Source organism: Eurytemora carolleeae, unplaced genomic scaffold, assembly GCF_000591075.1.
Source record: "Eurytemora carolleeae unplaced genomic scaffold, Eaff_2.0 scaffold234, whole genome shotgun sequence".
Lineage (NCBI taxonomy): Eukaryota > Metazoa > Arthropoda > Copepoda > Calanoida > Temoridae > Eurytemora > Eurytemora carolleeae.
Genome location: NW_019396124.1, coordinates 329500 through 345195, shown reverse-complemented (window position 1 = coordinate 345195; position 15696 = coordinate 329500). Strand labels below are relative to the sequence as shown.

The window sequence follows — 15696 nt, the reverse complement described above, 5'->3', positions numbered from 1 at the left end:
CCTCTCCTCTTAATTAACCTCATTATTAACCCCCCACCCCTTGTCCTCATCATCATTATTCAATTTCCACCCCTCTTCTCCCCATCACCCTCATTATACCCACATCCTGGAGGTCATTAGAGGTCATTAGAGGTCATTAGAGGTCATTAAAGTTCAATTTTATTTTATTATAGGAATTTCGAACCCTAATTAGGCGTGCACCCAAAAAATTGGAAGATTTGAACCAAAAATGAAGGCAGGGCCCCCCCCCCCCTACATCAAATGTGCCAACTCCACCATCCCCTTTATATATTTTCCTCAATTCAGCGAGAAAAAAAAACCTACGAAAACATTTTGAAAAAAGGGAAAATTTCATTTCGAGTCGTGTGAACAAACATTTGTTTTTAATGCTGCTAATTATTATCTATCTGGAATTAAAGATACAGATAACAACATTTATTCTATATTTTAGTATTACACATTTGATAACAATGTAAGATAAAAATTCGTTTTAACATTAGTTGGTTAAAATCTTCTAAAGCACCAATTATATCTATATCTTTGCACCTATATATCTCTATATAATAAAGCCCTTCGCCCTATATATATATTTGTATATATACATATATATACTATAGCTGGCCAAACGGATGAATCAAATTGGTTGAAATCTTTCAGGAAATCCCTGGCTACCCTAAATTGTTTCTAAAAATGCTACGGGCAACGTAGGGCACTTTATCTGATTTTTTAAAAACACATTTTTAAGGCGAGTGTAGTTGTGTTTCAATAAAATCGGTTGTATCTAAAATTAGTGACAATTAAGTAAAATTATTGAAACCACTTTATGTTGAAAATAGATCTTTTTTGTTTAGAAAGTACTGAAATGTTTGACTGTTCTGTCACCCTTGTTTTCCTGGCCCTTCTTGTATCTGGTCTTCATGCAAATCAGGATCATGTTGAGGTTTTAGAACCAGGTACAGGGTTTCCCACACAGAATGAGATTGTAAAGACGATCTGAAACTCATAAACTATGATTCCAAGGTTGAATTAAGTCTACATGATGATTCCAAGGTTGAATTAAGTCTACATGATGATTCCAAGGTTGAATTAAGTCTACATGATGATTCCAAGGTTGAATTAAGTCTACTACCTTTAATACAGTATTTTAATAGCTTAAGGGTTCAGAGTAAAATTTTTCAGGACTTTTGAATATACCACGATGTTAACATGACTAAAACGGTTTATTGGTATAAGGTTATATAAGGTTCAAGTTTCATCACTATCAAACTTTGTTCTGATAGTCTTCTTTGTATTCTTGTTCTTCTTCCTTGGCGATGACAGCTCCCAGGCACCTAGGGATGGAATCAGTCATTTTTCTACAGAACGCCTTGTCACTGTCAAGTTCTCTCCATATCCTCTTGATGTTAAGCTTCAGTGAGTTGAAGTTTGTGATCTCATTCGAATCTAACCCTGCTTGATGACTGCCTATAGGTTTTCTACTGGCACATTGGGACATTTGCCGAATTATTAAATGAGCTATTTAAAGACTATTTTCAAGGCAATAAAACCTTGGAATCGTCATATTTAAATAGTTTCAGGTCGCTTTAACAGTCTCATCCAATGTGCATAATCCTTTATATAACTGTTTGGTAAATTTTAAATTAAATTGCATAAAAGAAACTATTTTTCGGAGTGAATCTATATGAATCTATAAATGAATCTATAAATGCAACACATTTCATCATTGAAAAAATTAAACCTTTTTGAGGTATCTATCTATCCATTAATCCTTTGGCATTCACACAACCTGATGGAACCATTATCAAACGAAGATTGGAAATAACATGGTATGGCAAACAGGTAGTGGTACCCAAACAGAGATAAGTGTTGGTTTATGTTTATTTGTTTATCTCCCAGGGGCATTTCAAATTTTGGTAGTTTGAAAAAAAATATTTAATGATCATCTATTTAAAAAATTATATTGGGTTCTTTGTTTTGATTCTTAACTAAATGTGAGCTAAAATAAATCTACAATCTACAATATTTAATGACCATCTTTTTAAAAAAAATTATATTGGGTTCTTTGTTTTGGTTTGGTTCTTAATTGAATGTAAGCTAAAATAAATCTACAATATACAATATTTAAGTTCCAACTTTTAAACACTTGATTATCTGCAGACTACAGACAAAGATGTAATAAAGCTGAATCAAGGGCTGGAGACAGTGCTGGAAATATATCCTGCCCTATATCAAGGTAATTTGATTTGTCTATTCTTAATTCATCAGAAAATGTAATGTGGGCTTGAAAAGACCACCTTTGGCTTGTCCTCACATTCTGTTTTATATGCACATTACCTTGACTCAGCAGGAAATCCCTGAGAGACATAGTGCTTATTCTTTCTCCAAGATAAACGCTATGAAAAACAATAATAATAATAATAATAATAATGATAAATTAGTAGCCTGAGTCCAATCTTACATCAGGAGAAGCAGAAAAAGAATTCTTAACAGTTCTACTTTTTACATTAAAGAACATCCTATCAACTGAAATAAGGGAGTCAAAATGTGTCTATATTGATTGAAATCACACTAAACTGAGCTAGTGTGGTCAAATAGGCCTATAATAGGCCAGATTCTGTAAAATTCTAGCCGGGCCATAAAATTTTAAACCAAACTGGCATAGGATAGGGTCAGGCCGGTACTTGCCCCAAGTCACTAAGAAGTCTCTCATTTCGAAATCAAATTGACCCTTGTCCACAGTGAACTGTCATAATCTTATTTCATCTAATGGCTAGGTGGTCTGTCCACAACAGGCCTCTTTCTGGATCTTTTCATCATATACATAATATTCTATAAATCTAGTATGCCAGAAAGCAATACGACTTGATTTCCTTTCAAAACATCTTAAAACAAGTGTTTTTAAAAAAGCTTGATGTTTGGATAGATAATAATTGTAAAAGACTCCCAACGTTGAATCCACAAACAAAGTTCTAAAGCTAGTAAATTCAAAATGAATAAACTAATACAAAGGGCGTAAACAGAAATAAATCTAGGTGGAGCCGAAATGTGTGCGAAGCGCCAAATTTTGTTTTTTGCCCCCCCCCTAGGAGCTCCTGGGGGGGGGAAATTTGACTTTAAATTCAAAACATTTGGCTTCAGTTTCAGATTTTAAAAGTGTGATAGCTCTGAGTTCTGGGGGGGGAGGGGGCTATGCTCCCTCCATTTTACAGGTCTGGGGGGCACTGCTCCTCTTCCCCCCCTGTATACGCCCTTGACTAATACTGTATCAGGATTTAAAATAATGTGTCAACTCATTGGATTAGTAAATAAATATATTTTTTTTAAAATATGAGATACCACTGCTATTTTTTCTTAAGAGTTCTTAGTGACCACTGAACAGTGAAAATGCCTTTATTCAGATGGTTTCTATACTACAAATTTCCAGCTCCCTTATCCTGATGTCCAAGAAATTGGAACCAATTCTCTATGTGTATTTGACTACAGGTGGTTTTAGTTATAATAATAAGAATCTTAAAAAATCTATCAGGACAAACTCAAGTCCTTTTGGGTAAATAATTTAAATCCAATTTACCAATTATTTTTAAGTATTAACCCATTCATTTTGCATGTTTATATCATATGCTTTAAAAAATACCATTTTAAATAAAAATGGTGAATTTTGTTGTTCAGTGTAAGATGGTTGGTGAAAAATGATAACAATACTGAGGAACTAGCTTCTGCTTGTCTAAGGAACCATTTTTGTCTTACAATTTTAATATGCCCATAGAAATACATAAAATATTCTTCATTTTAAATAACTTAAAAACACCAGAAATATATATAACAAACAAAAAGAAACAACCTTAATTTAAAACCTAGTTAACCAACAATCTAAAGAACTTCTCTGGGAATCCAAAACTTCTAATAAACTGAGGACAAATTTTTCTGCATAACGCTGGAAACTTTCATTTAAAATGGAATAATACAGATCGCAGCCATCTTGGATGTGGGAGAACAGAGAATTTCTTAAAGAGGAAATCAAAAATAAACTTTTCTTAATGCATTTTAATAAAAGATTTTTAAATTAAAATATGTTTAAATTCACCAGTATTTCTTAAACAAATAACGTAAGCAGTTCATTTTCTATATGGATGCATATGGTTTTGTAATCCAAATGAATTCCACATCCTCTATAAGAAGAACTATATATGATGCATTTTTACAATTTAAAAATTAACTAGTAAATTAGAAAAGATAAGAAAAGAAAAGATATTTTGGTGCTTATATTGTTCCAAATTTAACAGATGAAGGTAATTATTTTCCTAATATCTCTTTTTTCAATAGTTCCTTTGGGTTTTCAGAGCTAAAGATTTTGCCACTCAGATTTAAATCCTTGGATTCACATATTTTTGCTGATCCAGATCTAGATCCAGGAATCCAAAATGTTGACATGCCAAGTCCCTATGAAGCACACATAACTGCTATGAAATAATAACAATAAAAATAATCTTAGATTGGTTCCATGATGCTAGCCGCAAGTCATCTCTCAGGTGCTTACCGAGACTACTTAGGTGAAGGGGATAACAACCTTGCCACAAGTGCAGTCTACGCACAAGAAGAGGATATACAGAATCAGCTAGTCTGGGGTGCCAGGTATAGAAAATATAAGTATAGAGATGCCTACAACATTTGTATGCACATGTAAAACTAAAAGAAAAAGTCGAAAGATGACAACAAAGGGAAAAGGAAACAAAGTAAATTAAGATAAAAATATTGCCTGGACAATATGTGGTTAATACAGGTTCCTGGATATAAGAGTTGGATATTACCCAACTCTGGAGGATACCTTTTGGTTAGTTCATGGAATTATAAAAACACATCCCATGCAGGAAGGAATTCGCCAAGTAAGTAAATATTAATGGTTGCAACCTTTAGCTTACCATTACCAACCTTAGGCTTTGATAAGACTTTTTGGACTAACTGTAATAACTTTAAATCTAATCTTAAATTTTCAGTTTAAATGACCAAATATCAATATATTAGGTTCAGGAGTATTTGAGGTCATCTAAAGATATAGTGGTTTGGGAAACTAATAAGTTTGATCAACCTTGGGATGAGGAGGCCCACACAGTGAGTATAGTTAAAAAAAATTTTCTTCAATATTTTAGAACCAGACAATACTTGATCAGAGATGGAATTTAAAGAATTCGAGCCACGGTTTAAATCCGCCAAAACGCGGTTTAAATTAAGCGCCGACTTAAATCTTGAAACATTAGATACAATTTTAAGTGGAACCAACCATATTTAAACCGCGGCTTAAATTTAAACCGCCGCTCAAATTCTTTAAATTCGGCCACTGTTCTCTAAAAATAGATTGAGAGCCAAATTTAGCAAAATGATTCTCATTTTTGCAAATCCAGACCCAAACCAAAATGTGGAACTGGATCAACAAAGAGATATCTTCCCAAACTGTGTGAATGACTTAGTCTTATTCTTACAATCTTGCAGGTATGGAAGGAATTGCTCCTGCAGAAGTTTAGTAGATGGCTGGTAACACCAGGAGAACTGGGATGGGATACAACACTACAAGATATTTGGACTAGGGACCCCATTTTACTTTGACACATATTACCATCCAGGGGTTCAAGAATTGTAAGCAAAACACACAAAAAACACTGAAATTTGTCAACTTGGAATATAGAATAAATTATGGGGTTAAAGAGAGGGATTGCCAGAAGATGAAGGAAGGATAATCATCACTTACAATGATATCCATACAGATACAACATTATTTTATCCAGAGGTAAGGATGAAATGAAAATCAAATGCAGGTATTTTTTCAGACTCAGTCATGCAGATTGTAGATTTTCTGCATTGATCTTCTTTTTTAAAACATCTCTACGAAGTACTTTGTAAAGATTTTAGCCAAAATATCATAATTATTAAGGTATTAAAATATGCAAAATTTTTTTAATACACAGCTTTTGTTCATATTGGACAATCTACATAAAAATATTCTATCGCCCAAGATTTTAATAAAAATTCTGTTGTAAAGAACCTAAAGTGTCAACATTATTCTTAAGGTGTTGGAGAAATGGGGGGATGTAAATGAGCCTGAAGACCTCAGAAGGAAGACAATACACTATTTAAGAAAACCCTAATATTTATCATAATAATCAATCATCATTCCATGAAGATAAAGGCTAAGCCCTACTAAACAAATAACTATTAGTAAAAATTATAATAATTGAGGTCAATCTCTAATCCAAAGTGATAAGGATTAAACGCCCATTTAAAATCGAATGAATTAACTTGTGAATTCAGAAGTATAAGGAATTGGTGGGTAATGGTTAATGGTAACATTAATTTTTCTTTCTGCATTTTCTTTAGTTAATCATTATTAAAAACAAATCTTTAAAAAAAAGATAACCCCTATCACTCTGCAGAAGAAGCATCATGCTCTAGTCACCCTACTGTCAAACGATCACATACAATTTAAGAGATTGATAAAGCAAAGTATTATTTAATCATTAACCTTGAAGAAAATTATCATGCATTGCTTGAATGTGTGATGTTGGTCATACTAGGTATCTAGAGGAAGAAGTGAAGACTGCCCAAAACAACCCTGATTATCAACCATGGAAACCTAACTGTCAACTTACACCAACAGCTTCTGACATCATACTTGGCAGGTTGAAAAAAGTTCAGAATCGTAAATAAAAACAGAGGACTAGAATGTATGAATATAGGAATGAATGCAATCTATCCTGGGGCGATTATTTTATGATTCAGTCCCTTATTCTTCAATATTATCATTTAGGGATGACCTTCAAACTTCATGATAATTTTAAAAATGAACCAAGTTTGGTGCACACATATTCTTATCTGTATTTCTATACTCTGGATTCCTTTAGATGGAGTGGTCTAAGAGAAATGGCAGATGCAGTAAATAGGTAAGAAAACAATCTAAAAATTTGGAGGACTGTTTCCGAAAATAAGATTTATATCTTAAAATTTTAATCCTAATATGAAGATATTCTAAAAACATTTTTAAATAATTCTTTAATAAATAAATAATAAAATAATAAATAAATAAATAAATAAATAAATAAAAATGAATAAATTGAAAATACCCAATTCAAGATAAATCTAATAATTTAAAAATAAAAATTAAAAATTCCTCCAGTACAAGATTGATAACAGATTGATTAAATTGCACAATTTTATGATAACAATAGATAAAAGGGACAATCTAAAGGTACTCCATGATTAGAACACCTGGGCCTTATTTCAGAAATGTGACGGAATGGAGGAGGGGTGGAAGATACTTCAAGTTTATGCACACATTGTCCTTATTTCAGAAATGTGACATAATGCAGGAGGGATGGAAGATATTTCAAGATTATGCACCCATTGTCCTTGTTTCAGAAATGTGATGTAATGCAGGAGGGATGGAAGATACTTCAAGATTATGCACTCATTGTCCTTGTTTCAGAAATGTGAGGGAATAGTGGAGGGATGAAAGATACTTAAAAATCAAGCACATATTGTCCTTGTTATAGAAATGTGACGGAATGGTGGAGAGATGAATGGAAGGATCTTCCATCAACATTTCCTTTGCATGATTTCATCCTCAGTACAGATATAATAGGGGAAAGCATCAGGTATGAAAAATAGTGCTTAAATATTTTTGATTTATATTCATTCTTTTCTTAATACTTTTCATTTTCAAGCCATAATTTTTTTACCTTAAGATTGAATTATTTATTTTCATGTTTAAGATATTTAGGAAAATTGCAGAATGCAGGCAGAAAAATTGGTTGTTTTTCTTTGAATTAAAAATACAATAGTAAAGATAATATAACTTTCCAATTTCTGCTAGTCCTTAACGCATTAGCATTGTTCTAAACAACTTTTAAAGACTTTGATAGGGTTAAAACTGAAGTATCAATCATGATGGTGTATTTTTAGAAGAAATCTCCGACAGGCAAAGAACTTGTATTGAAAACTAATTGGTACAGTCATTATATTAGTGTTTTTTAATAAATAAATCCTTGCACAGAATAATCCACCTGTGTATTAATTTCAATTTGCAATCATTTAATGCATAATGCATTAGGAATTCATCCAAATAGTGTGTATGCTTAGTATACTTGTCAAATCAAATCAAATCATGAATGTTGGGGAAGCTTTAGGCCCCATTTCTCAACCTAGAGTTTCAATTCCTGGATGAGAAATGGGTGTTCAGCCCGAATATGAACTCAATTCTGACTTCTGCAATGTATCTAGTTAAAGGTTAAATTCCAATATTTGGTGGCAAAATCCCAGCAACACGACCAAGTTTGAGCAATGCAACCATTTTTGGCACCCATTCATTCATGAAGGGTCATCATTATGGTAAATATGAATGAAGGGGAGCCCCCAATGCTTTGTTTTGATTCTGCTATGCATTCCTAGGAATATATAGCATAGTGGATGTTATCAAGAGATGCAGTATTGGTTTTGAACTCAAACAATCAACATTAAAACTCTAGTTATCAAATAAATTAATCATTTATAGGTGCTAAAAATGGTTGGAAATTAAAAACTTCTAATTTTTTTTATCAGTCATAAGATAACATGCTCTCCTGTTAAACTTGCGATTTTGTTACACATCTAATTTGTATGAAAAATACCAAATATTTTAAAACAAAATTTGTTAGATGTCATTAAGTATAGTTTTAAATGAGCTTAAAGCAGAATTTTAGGCCAGTAAAGTGAGCAAGGCCCAAAAAACTTGGTTTAAATGGGCAAACAAATTGCAGACTAAACATTGCAATCTGTTTTAAGATAAAGTTTATCCACAGATATATTAAAGTTATGCATTTCCAATGGCAAATTACGTTAAAAAACCCCTAGTTTTGGGCCTGTAAAAACACCAAAATTGAACTTGTAAAAAAACCAAAATTGATCGAAAAGTAAAACATTGAATATTAGAGCAATAAATAAATGTTTTCAAGTACACGGAATTCTCCTTCGCCAAAACCAATTTGGCCAGCATCCATACCATTAATAAGATGTTTAATATCTCACTAGCCACTTGATCATCCCCTGAGTCAATAAAATATAATAACATTCTTCTAAAATAACAAAAGCCTACCTCAAACATCCCACCCAGTGTGAAGTTATCAGCCGCTTGTTCAAGGAACTCAATCAGTCCATTTTCAGTGAAATTCTTTCCAGTGCATATTCCTTCCTCATCCGGACTTACAATATCATCTGGATAATAAAAACAATGGTAGAGGATAAAGACAATCACTTCCAGAGGCTAATTTCTGACTTGAAAAGAGAAAATGTCAAGCTTTGATACAGGAATACAATCTGTTGACCAGACAATGAGGGATAAAACCAAATAGTAGAGGAAAGCTTTAAACTTACACTTAAAGAGTATGAGGGTTGGACCCATCTTCAATTGCTAACCTGAAACTGCAGACTCGTGGATAGCATTAGGTGTTAGCTGAGCAAAGGTAACAGCTCCCTTGGGCATATATTTCCTATCCTCTAGCATATGGAGATACTCGGACACTAAACAAAACAAAGGCATACAAAATATATACAAACTTCCAATTCTCCAACATATCTATGACATATCAATATCTATCCATCTTCAATATGAATATTAAATATCATGCTTTATTATCTGTTAAAAATGATATTTCCATCCTCTGGGGATAAAAGGTAACATGGAATATTGCGAACTGGGATGGCCAAGAAAATCTTTTTTTAAGAGTTAAGACAACATACCTAATGCAGCAGAGTGAATTTTACACATGGCAGCTTCTGCATGGTTTTTATGTTCAATATGCTTGTTTGCCATATTCTCAAGCCATGTCAGTCGCAGGTCAGGGGAAGTCTGGTAACCTAAGAAATTCATCAAGAAATGAAAAAGCTTTCATTTGTAAATTTAGAAAAAACACCAATTTTGATCTGGCTCAAATTGCAAATCTGGCCTTAGGAAGTTTTTTTTAACCGAAGAGATTGATGAAAAATTTACATGAAAGTATTGCATCAGCTATTCCTAGTTAAACTACTTTCCTATAAAAAAAAACACATACAAATAAGGTAAATGGCTTGTAATCTTAAGTTAATAATTTCATTAAAGGGACTTAAAGGATTAATGAAAGGGGGGTATAGGTTGAAACCTGAGAATCTCAGGCATTAAATGATACATATAAAACATGTATCTGAGAAACTGATATAAAACTGTGTCAAATTTATGCAAAAATTCATATATATGCAATTTTGTATAAAAGTTGAAGAATTAAACAGATCATAATTAGCAAATATGCAACCAATCTGGAAACAACGATATCCCACAGGAGCCTGAGAATCTCAGGTTTGCTCCTGTTATAATATTTTAATTTTATTTTGCATTTTGAATAGATACAATTGATAATATAATTACATATAGTCCGTATAACCTCACCAGAGCTTCAGCAAATGGCAGTGCAATATCGTTATCACGTGATATACCCCTTCATTACCTTTTGCAATTCTATACATTAAATCCATGTGCATCTCCGGATCATCCAGGTACTCCTTCATCTTCACCGTGTCAGACAGGATCATGTGCAGGTTAAACACCAAGTCCTAAACAAAGTTCAGGATGGAGATGTGTAATTAACTATTCATGTACCTGGTCAAGAGGAGAGACAGGTTATTTTAAAATTGAAGCGGGATTTTAAATATTCATGAAAAACATATCACAAGATAATTATGAAAATACCAACTAAATCTTAAAATGGCAAACATCAACCCATGAGAAAGAAAGCTAGGACTGTTAAGGGGTGAGCCCTGACTATAAGTGGTAAGCCACGATAAGGAGTGTTCCCAAATTTGAAATCCACTTATTATGTTGTCCTGGCTTGGAACCAGCAGGGACACTGGGACGCGGAACAATAGAGTATACAAATTATTAAGTGATTAAGGCGGCATGAGGAAGGAACATAATATCCTTGAAAGGAATTTATGTCCCTGGTCATGGGTTGAGATAAACTAAATGATTTTGTATAAAGTAATTTCCAAAGTAAACACTGCTGAATTCCTACCTGGACTTGTTCTGGGAATGAGTTGAATGAATCTGAGAGTTCTGAATCTGTCTCAGCGTAGGTTAGAATTGTCTTCAGACTTTTCCTCAGATGTTCCTCATTGAACTTGAAGTTGGAGCTGATCTCTGCCACCAGGGAGCTCAAGGACATCGTCACCTTTTGTAATTTTTTCAATAAATCAATCAATCAGTCAAAGAATTCATAAACTAATTAATTTTTAATTATCCATCCACTCCATCCAATAGTTTTACTTTACCTGCATCTTAACTCTGGCAAAGTTGTTTCCAATTTCAAAGTTTTGTCTCATCAGTAGATACAAGGATGCAGAGGCTTGAGACCTAAAATTTTAGCATAAAATGAAGCAGCAACTGCGTTCAAACCATGAAGATTATCTGTACTGAATTTACAGAAGGGGTTGGAGAACATACAGCAGTCCCGCATACTAAGATGGTTAACTACGTTTTTGAAAGCTCAGAAGACTTACAAATTATTGGGAATCAAATACGATTTTCAAGTTGTCTCTCAATTCCCATGTTTATTGGGACACCTTGTAGGGTAATGTTACATCGTCTACTTCTGACCTACTACAATATCAGATCTATGGTATTATTTTAGGGTTATCTGCGAAGATTAAAACAATTTTTCTGCCGACCGCCGCATGTCCACTAGCCCCTGTAAAACCACGTGCTAGCAGGTCTAAAGTGTAGGAAAGCGGATGATGCGTAGGTCAGAAGTGTAGTATAGCATATGTGCATAGGTCGAAAGATATACTATCCCTTGTAGTTACCTGATTGAAGATATTGAAGACGAGCAGTGTTTAAGTAAACTCTTGCATAGCGCGGCACAGTGCTCAGTGGTTTCATCAAACAGAAGATTTGGATATTTAGTAACTAAATAAACAATCATATTTTCTTTGTTTAATTGTCGCTACAAGACTGAATTTTGGGACAAAAGGGGGGACACCATTTTTCTTCAATGAGCTCTTTTTTTGTGTGTGAGAAGTTTAGATAAATAAAGGGCTGTTATACAGGGTACCCACAAAGGATGAGACTGTAAAGACTACTCAAACTTTTTAATTTGACAATCCAAAGTTTGAATTAAGTCTTCTGCCTTGAATGTGGGCTTTAAATGGCATATTTGTTGATTTAGCAAAGAAAGAAACAAGTTTAACAGATGCAGGAAATCACGAATAAAAGAAAACAGACTGTAAAATTCCGCACAATCGTCTCTGAAGTCTCATCCTTTGTGGGTAACCCTGTATATATTGATGTGCATTAAGTTGGTTCGTTTGTGCATATATTTACTTTATGGCTCTAAATTTGGCAAAATGTAAAAAGAGCAAATTTTTTCACAATTCTTTTTTCTACACATTTGCTCTTGTATGCCAAACTTTGACCCTGACAGAAAACGATCCAAGATATCGTTTTTTCCATTTTTTAGGGTAAAAATTTTAAAAATTATTGAAAAATATTGGAAAAAGGAAGAATTGATATTGGTTGTATCCCTAAAGATCGTTGTATAGAGAATAGGTGTTGGAGAAGGTTGGTTGACTGGTTTGTGTTAAGAGCGTGAAGGATTACACGCAATACTGATGCAAGAAGGGTATGAGACTGATCAGTCTGACTCACAACCTAAATATGTTTACGATTAACAATCGACAAAAATAAGTTTTAAAAAAGGTATCCTGGCATACCGAAAAAAAATTAATTTTCTCTTCTACAAGAGGAAATCAAGACAAAGCCACCTTTAATAATAACCGCCAATAAACGGACATAAATTATAATTATAAAACTATGAAATAACAATAATAAGTGTAAAATAAAAAAAACAGTGTTTTTTTTTTAAATTATTAAAGAGGTTGTTGACCAATTTTTAAATACACATAATAATTCTTGAAATTGGAAACACAAGCAAGCATATCCTACCGCTGTAAGAATCCACAAAATTTACGTTTTTTAAATGTTAATGTTAAAGTAAACTAATTTAGTTTTTAATAATAAAAATAAATTGATCAAAAATCACGCACTAAATCTGGATTTTAAGAGAAGAAATTTCAGTTTATTTTGAATTCATGAAGTAAGACGACATCCGTATAAAATGGCGGCTCCTAGTCTCGCAATGGTTTCTGGTATACCTGTTCTACGACAGCTAGAGTGTCTAGTACAACCAGACTAATCTCTGTTGACAGGTTTCCGTCAATTATAAGATCCAGATCTGTGTCCCACACTGAAATACAAAAGTAAAATAACCGCTAAAACAACTTTTAGATTGACCAACAACTAAAATATATATAACTCAGGTCACTGCAGGTCAGGTTCCCATATAAATAATTTTGTCGATTTAAACTTCCCATGGGTTACTCTAAAGAAAGATTTCAAATTATATTAAAATTAAATATTTGTGTAAACCATTAAATGATTTGAATATTCCGACTTTTTCCTGAATTAGATTAAATGTACTTATATTCGGTAAATATTAAAAGTAAGTTCAAGATTAGAAAATCAACCTTGTGGGGCTCTGGCGGCTTCAAGAGTATCTGGGGGTACTCGTGTACTCCCTCTGTACTGTACTGTACTGTACCTTGTGGTGTTCTGGCGGCATCTAGAGTATCTGGGGGTACTCGTGTACTCCCACTGTACTGTACTGCGCTGCCGCTAGCAGAGTAAGAGTGTCTATTCCATCTTTTCCCATCGGGGTTCGGAGACAAGGGAGCAGGACCTAAGGGGACATTAATCTTATAAAACATGATTTGCATAAGATTAAGAAACACCATACAAACGAATTGAGTCTTTGCCGCAAACTCGAATCCTCTCAGCTCTTTTTATATCATGCAACCAGATGGAGTGAACCATTGATATTTTAAACTTTGTTTATTATTTCTGACATAATCCATAGTTTAAAAAATACCTAAGATCTACTACATTGGGTTGCAAAGATACAGGGATTAGGAAATCGGAGTTTGTGACAAAGACTCACTCAAAGTTTGTTACATTGGTAAAATAAGACATTAACGCAGTAGGTTTCAGGCAGGTTGGTTTAAAATCCAAGCGTTTATTCTGAAGTGAGAAGCATGTGTTGGTAGACAAAATCATAAAATTTAAACAGACTCCAACTTTCCGAAGTATTGTGCAATGTGCAAGGTGCTTATCTGCAATAGTTTTGCGATCAAATTTGCAAACATGCTGAAAAAGGATATGACCAGCTTGCAAATTTTGTAGTTCCTACTCTTATAGCATGAGTGTATATTATTTTTGTGAAAATTGGAATTTCAAAGATTGATTGATGTATGCTTTATTATCTTCTTCAATCAATCCTTTAACAAGCGAGACAAAAGTATAGTTAAGGAATCCCGTGAATGTACTAAAAATAAATACTATCTTTTCAAGCAGAGGTAATGTTATTTTCAATATAATAATAATAACAGCCATTCAACCACGAAATCCAGGGAAACTTAGTTAAACTGTAGTGAGTGAATGTCAAGGAATTGAGTCTTTGCCACAAACTCTGATATTAAAATCACTATATCTTTGTCACCCAATGTCGTAGACCTTAGATATTTCAAACTATGAGTTAAGTTAGATAAAATAAATTTAAGTTTTAAATATCAAAGGTTTACACCATCAGGTTTCAACGATATAGAAATAAGAAAAGTTTGAGGCAAAGACTTGAAATTCCTTTATTATATGTTTTCAAATTTTACGATAATTACGACTTTCTCAATCTAAATATCTTAGGCCTTAGACATCATTAAAAAAAGTACCACACATAGCGAATTAAGATGCAACCCTATCCTTTAACGAATATCTCAGTTATTTTTTTTAAAATTATTAATTTTTATATATCAGTCACGGGTGCGATAATTTAAAACATCTCTTTTATAACTTCAGTCGTTACGCCAGTTATCGGGCTTGTTTTTTTGTTTTTTGATTCCGTAGGGAATATCATTCCATGTATTAATAACTCTTGAAATAAAAAAGTTTCTTTGTATTTCGGTGTGAACAACAGGGAACTTCAGATTTAAAGGATTTACAGTCCTTTTAAGGGCTGAGTGCTGCGGCTAGGAAAGTGCTTAAAATCTAATTGAACGCATGCAGAACTGCTTCTGTCGTTTAGAAGAAAAAAGAACGATGGACAAACGATTTGGATCGTTCAGAGAAATAAAAAAATTATCGTTTTTTAAAATCGAACCAACAAAACAAATAAGAAGATTTAAAATCATTACAACGATCTTGAAAAACCGATCGTTTTCTACTGAACAAACGATTTATTAACAAACTTTAAAAAAAACAATAGTTTTTTAAGAACGAATGATTTTATTAATTGAACGATTTTTCTCAACGAACGATTTTACTGAACAATCGTTCAGTGAGAATGAACGATATTTTTGAAAACAAACGATATTTTTGAAAACGAACAAAATCACGAACGATGAACGAACGAAGTAAAAAAAGCCTCTAAGGAGTTGGCAGCTCTGATTTTATGAAAACCTGTATAGAAGAGTGAGTTCCCAACAGTAATAGTTGGATTGCTAGGACTTACAAGTTCTCCCTGTAAAGCTGCTGTGGAACAAACCCATATTATCAATCGTCAATTGTAAAAAATTAGATTTTTTTGTTGTGCTCCACTTTTA

At 33.1% G+C, this 15696-nt stretch overlaps 2 protein-coding genes across 4 annotated transcripts in view; one reads left to right on the top strand and one right to left on the bottom strand.

The window, feature by feature from the left end:
- Nucleotides 1-15696, bottom strand: part of LOC111695658 (dedicator of cytokinesis protein 7) — a gene marked incomplete at its 3' end in the record, with an annotated part of 66180 nt that overhangs the window by 1093 nt on the left and 49391 nt on the right. Inside the window, 10 exon segments of the mRNA XM_023465055.1 lie at nucleotides 9119-9237; nucleotides 9439-9543; nucleotides 9763-9879; nucleotides 10503-10608; nucleotides 11067-11222; nucleotides 11323-11404; nucleotides 11854-11956; nucleotides 12571-12697; nucleotides 13201-13292; nucleotides 13647-13784. Coding sequence (XP_023320823.1) covers nucleotides 9119-9237; nucleotides 9439-9543; nucleotides 9763-9879; nucleotides 10503-10608; nucleotides 11067-11222; nucleotides 11323-11404; nucleotides 11854-11956; nucleotides 12571-12697; nucleotides 13201-13292; nucleotides 13647-13784 — 1145 coding nt within the window.
- Nucleotides 727-8062, top strand: LOC111695659 (uncharacterized). 3 transcript variants are annotated; one of them, XM_023465058.1, is made up of 17 exons: nucleotides 734-953; nucleotides 1748-1842; nucleotides 2158-2233; nucleotides 3399-3483; nucleotides 3670-3729; nucleotides 3968-4013; nucleotides 4284-4289; nucleotides 4493-4632; nucleotides 4781-4883; nucleotides 5023-5109; nucleotides 5488-5582; nucleotides 5701-5782; nucleotides 6063-6109; nucleotides 6567-6671; nucleotides 6894-6932; nucleotides 7542-7643; nucleotides 7951-8062. In XM_023465058.1, exons 1-17 carry the CDS (start codon nucleotides 824-826, stop codon nucleotides 7982-7984), a joined length of 1332 nt encoding a protein of 443 aa, XP_023320826.1. In that variant the 5' UTR covers nucleotides 734-823; the 3' UTR covers nucleotides 7985-8062. The 3 variants fall into 3 exon arrangements, with proteins under 3 accessions (XP_023320824.1, XP_023320825.1, XP_023320826.1); XM_023465056.1 differs by lacking the exons at nucleotides 7542-7643; nucleotides 7951-8062 and adding an exon at nucleotides 7274-7430 and having other exon boundaries at nucleotides 727-953; XM_023465057.1 differs by lacking the exons at nucleotides 7542-7643; nucleotides 7951-8062 and adding an exon at nucleotides 7274-7430 and having other exon boundaries at nucleotides 733-953; nucleotides 1748-1839.

What these genes read in the sequence shown, in the direction of transcription:
- LOC111695659 (XM_023465056.1), top strand. Translation starts at nt 824, where the DNA reads ATGTTGAAAATAGATCTTTTTTGTTTAGAAAGTACTGAAATGTTTGAC. An exon ending in TGTTGAGGTTTTAGAACCAG is followed by an intron (nt 954 to 1,747) that starts GTACAGGGTTTC and finishes AACCTTTTTGAG; the next exon opens with GTATCTATCTATCCATTAAT. An exon ending in CTAGCTTCTGCTTGTCTAAG is followed by an intron (nt 3,730 to 3,967) that starts GAACCATTTTTG and finishes GGAATAATACAG; the next exon opens with ATCGCAGCCATCTTGGATGT.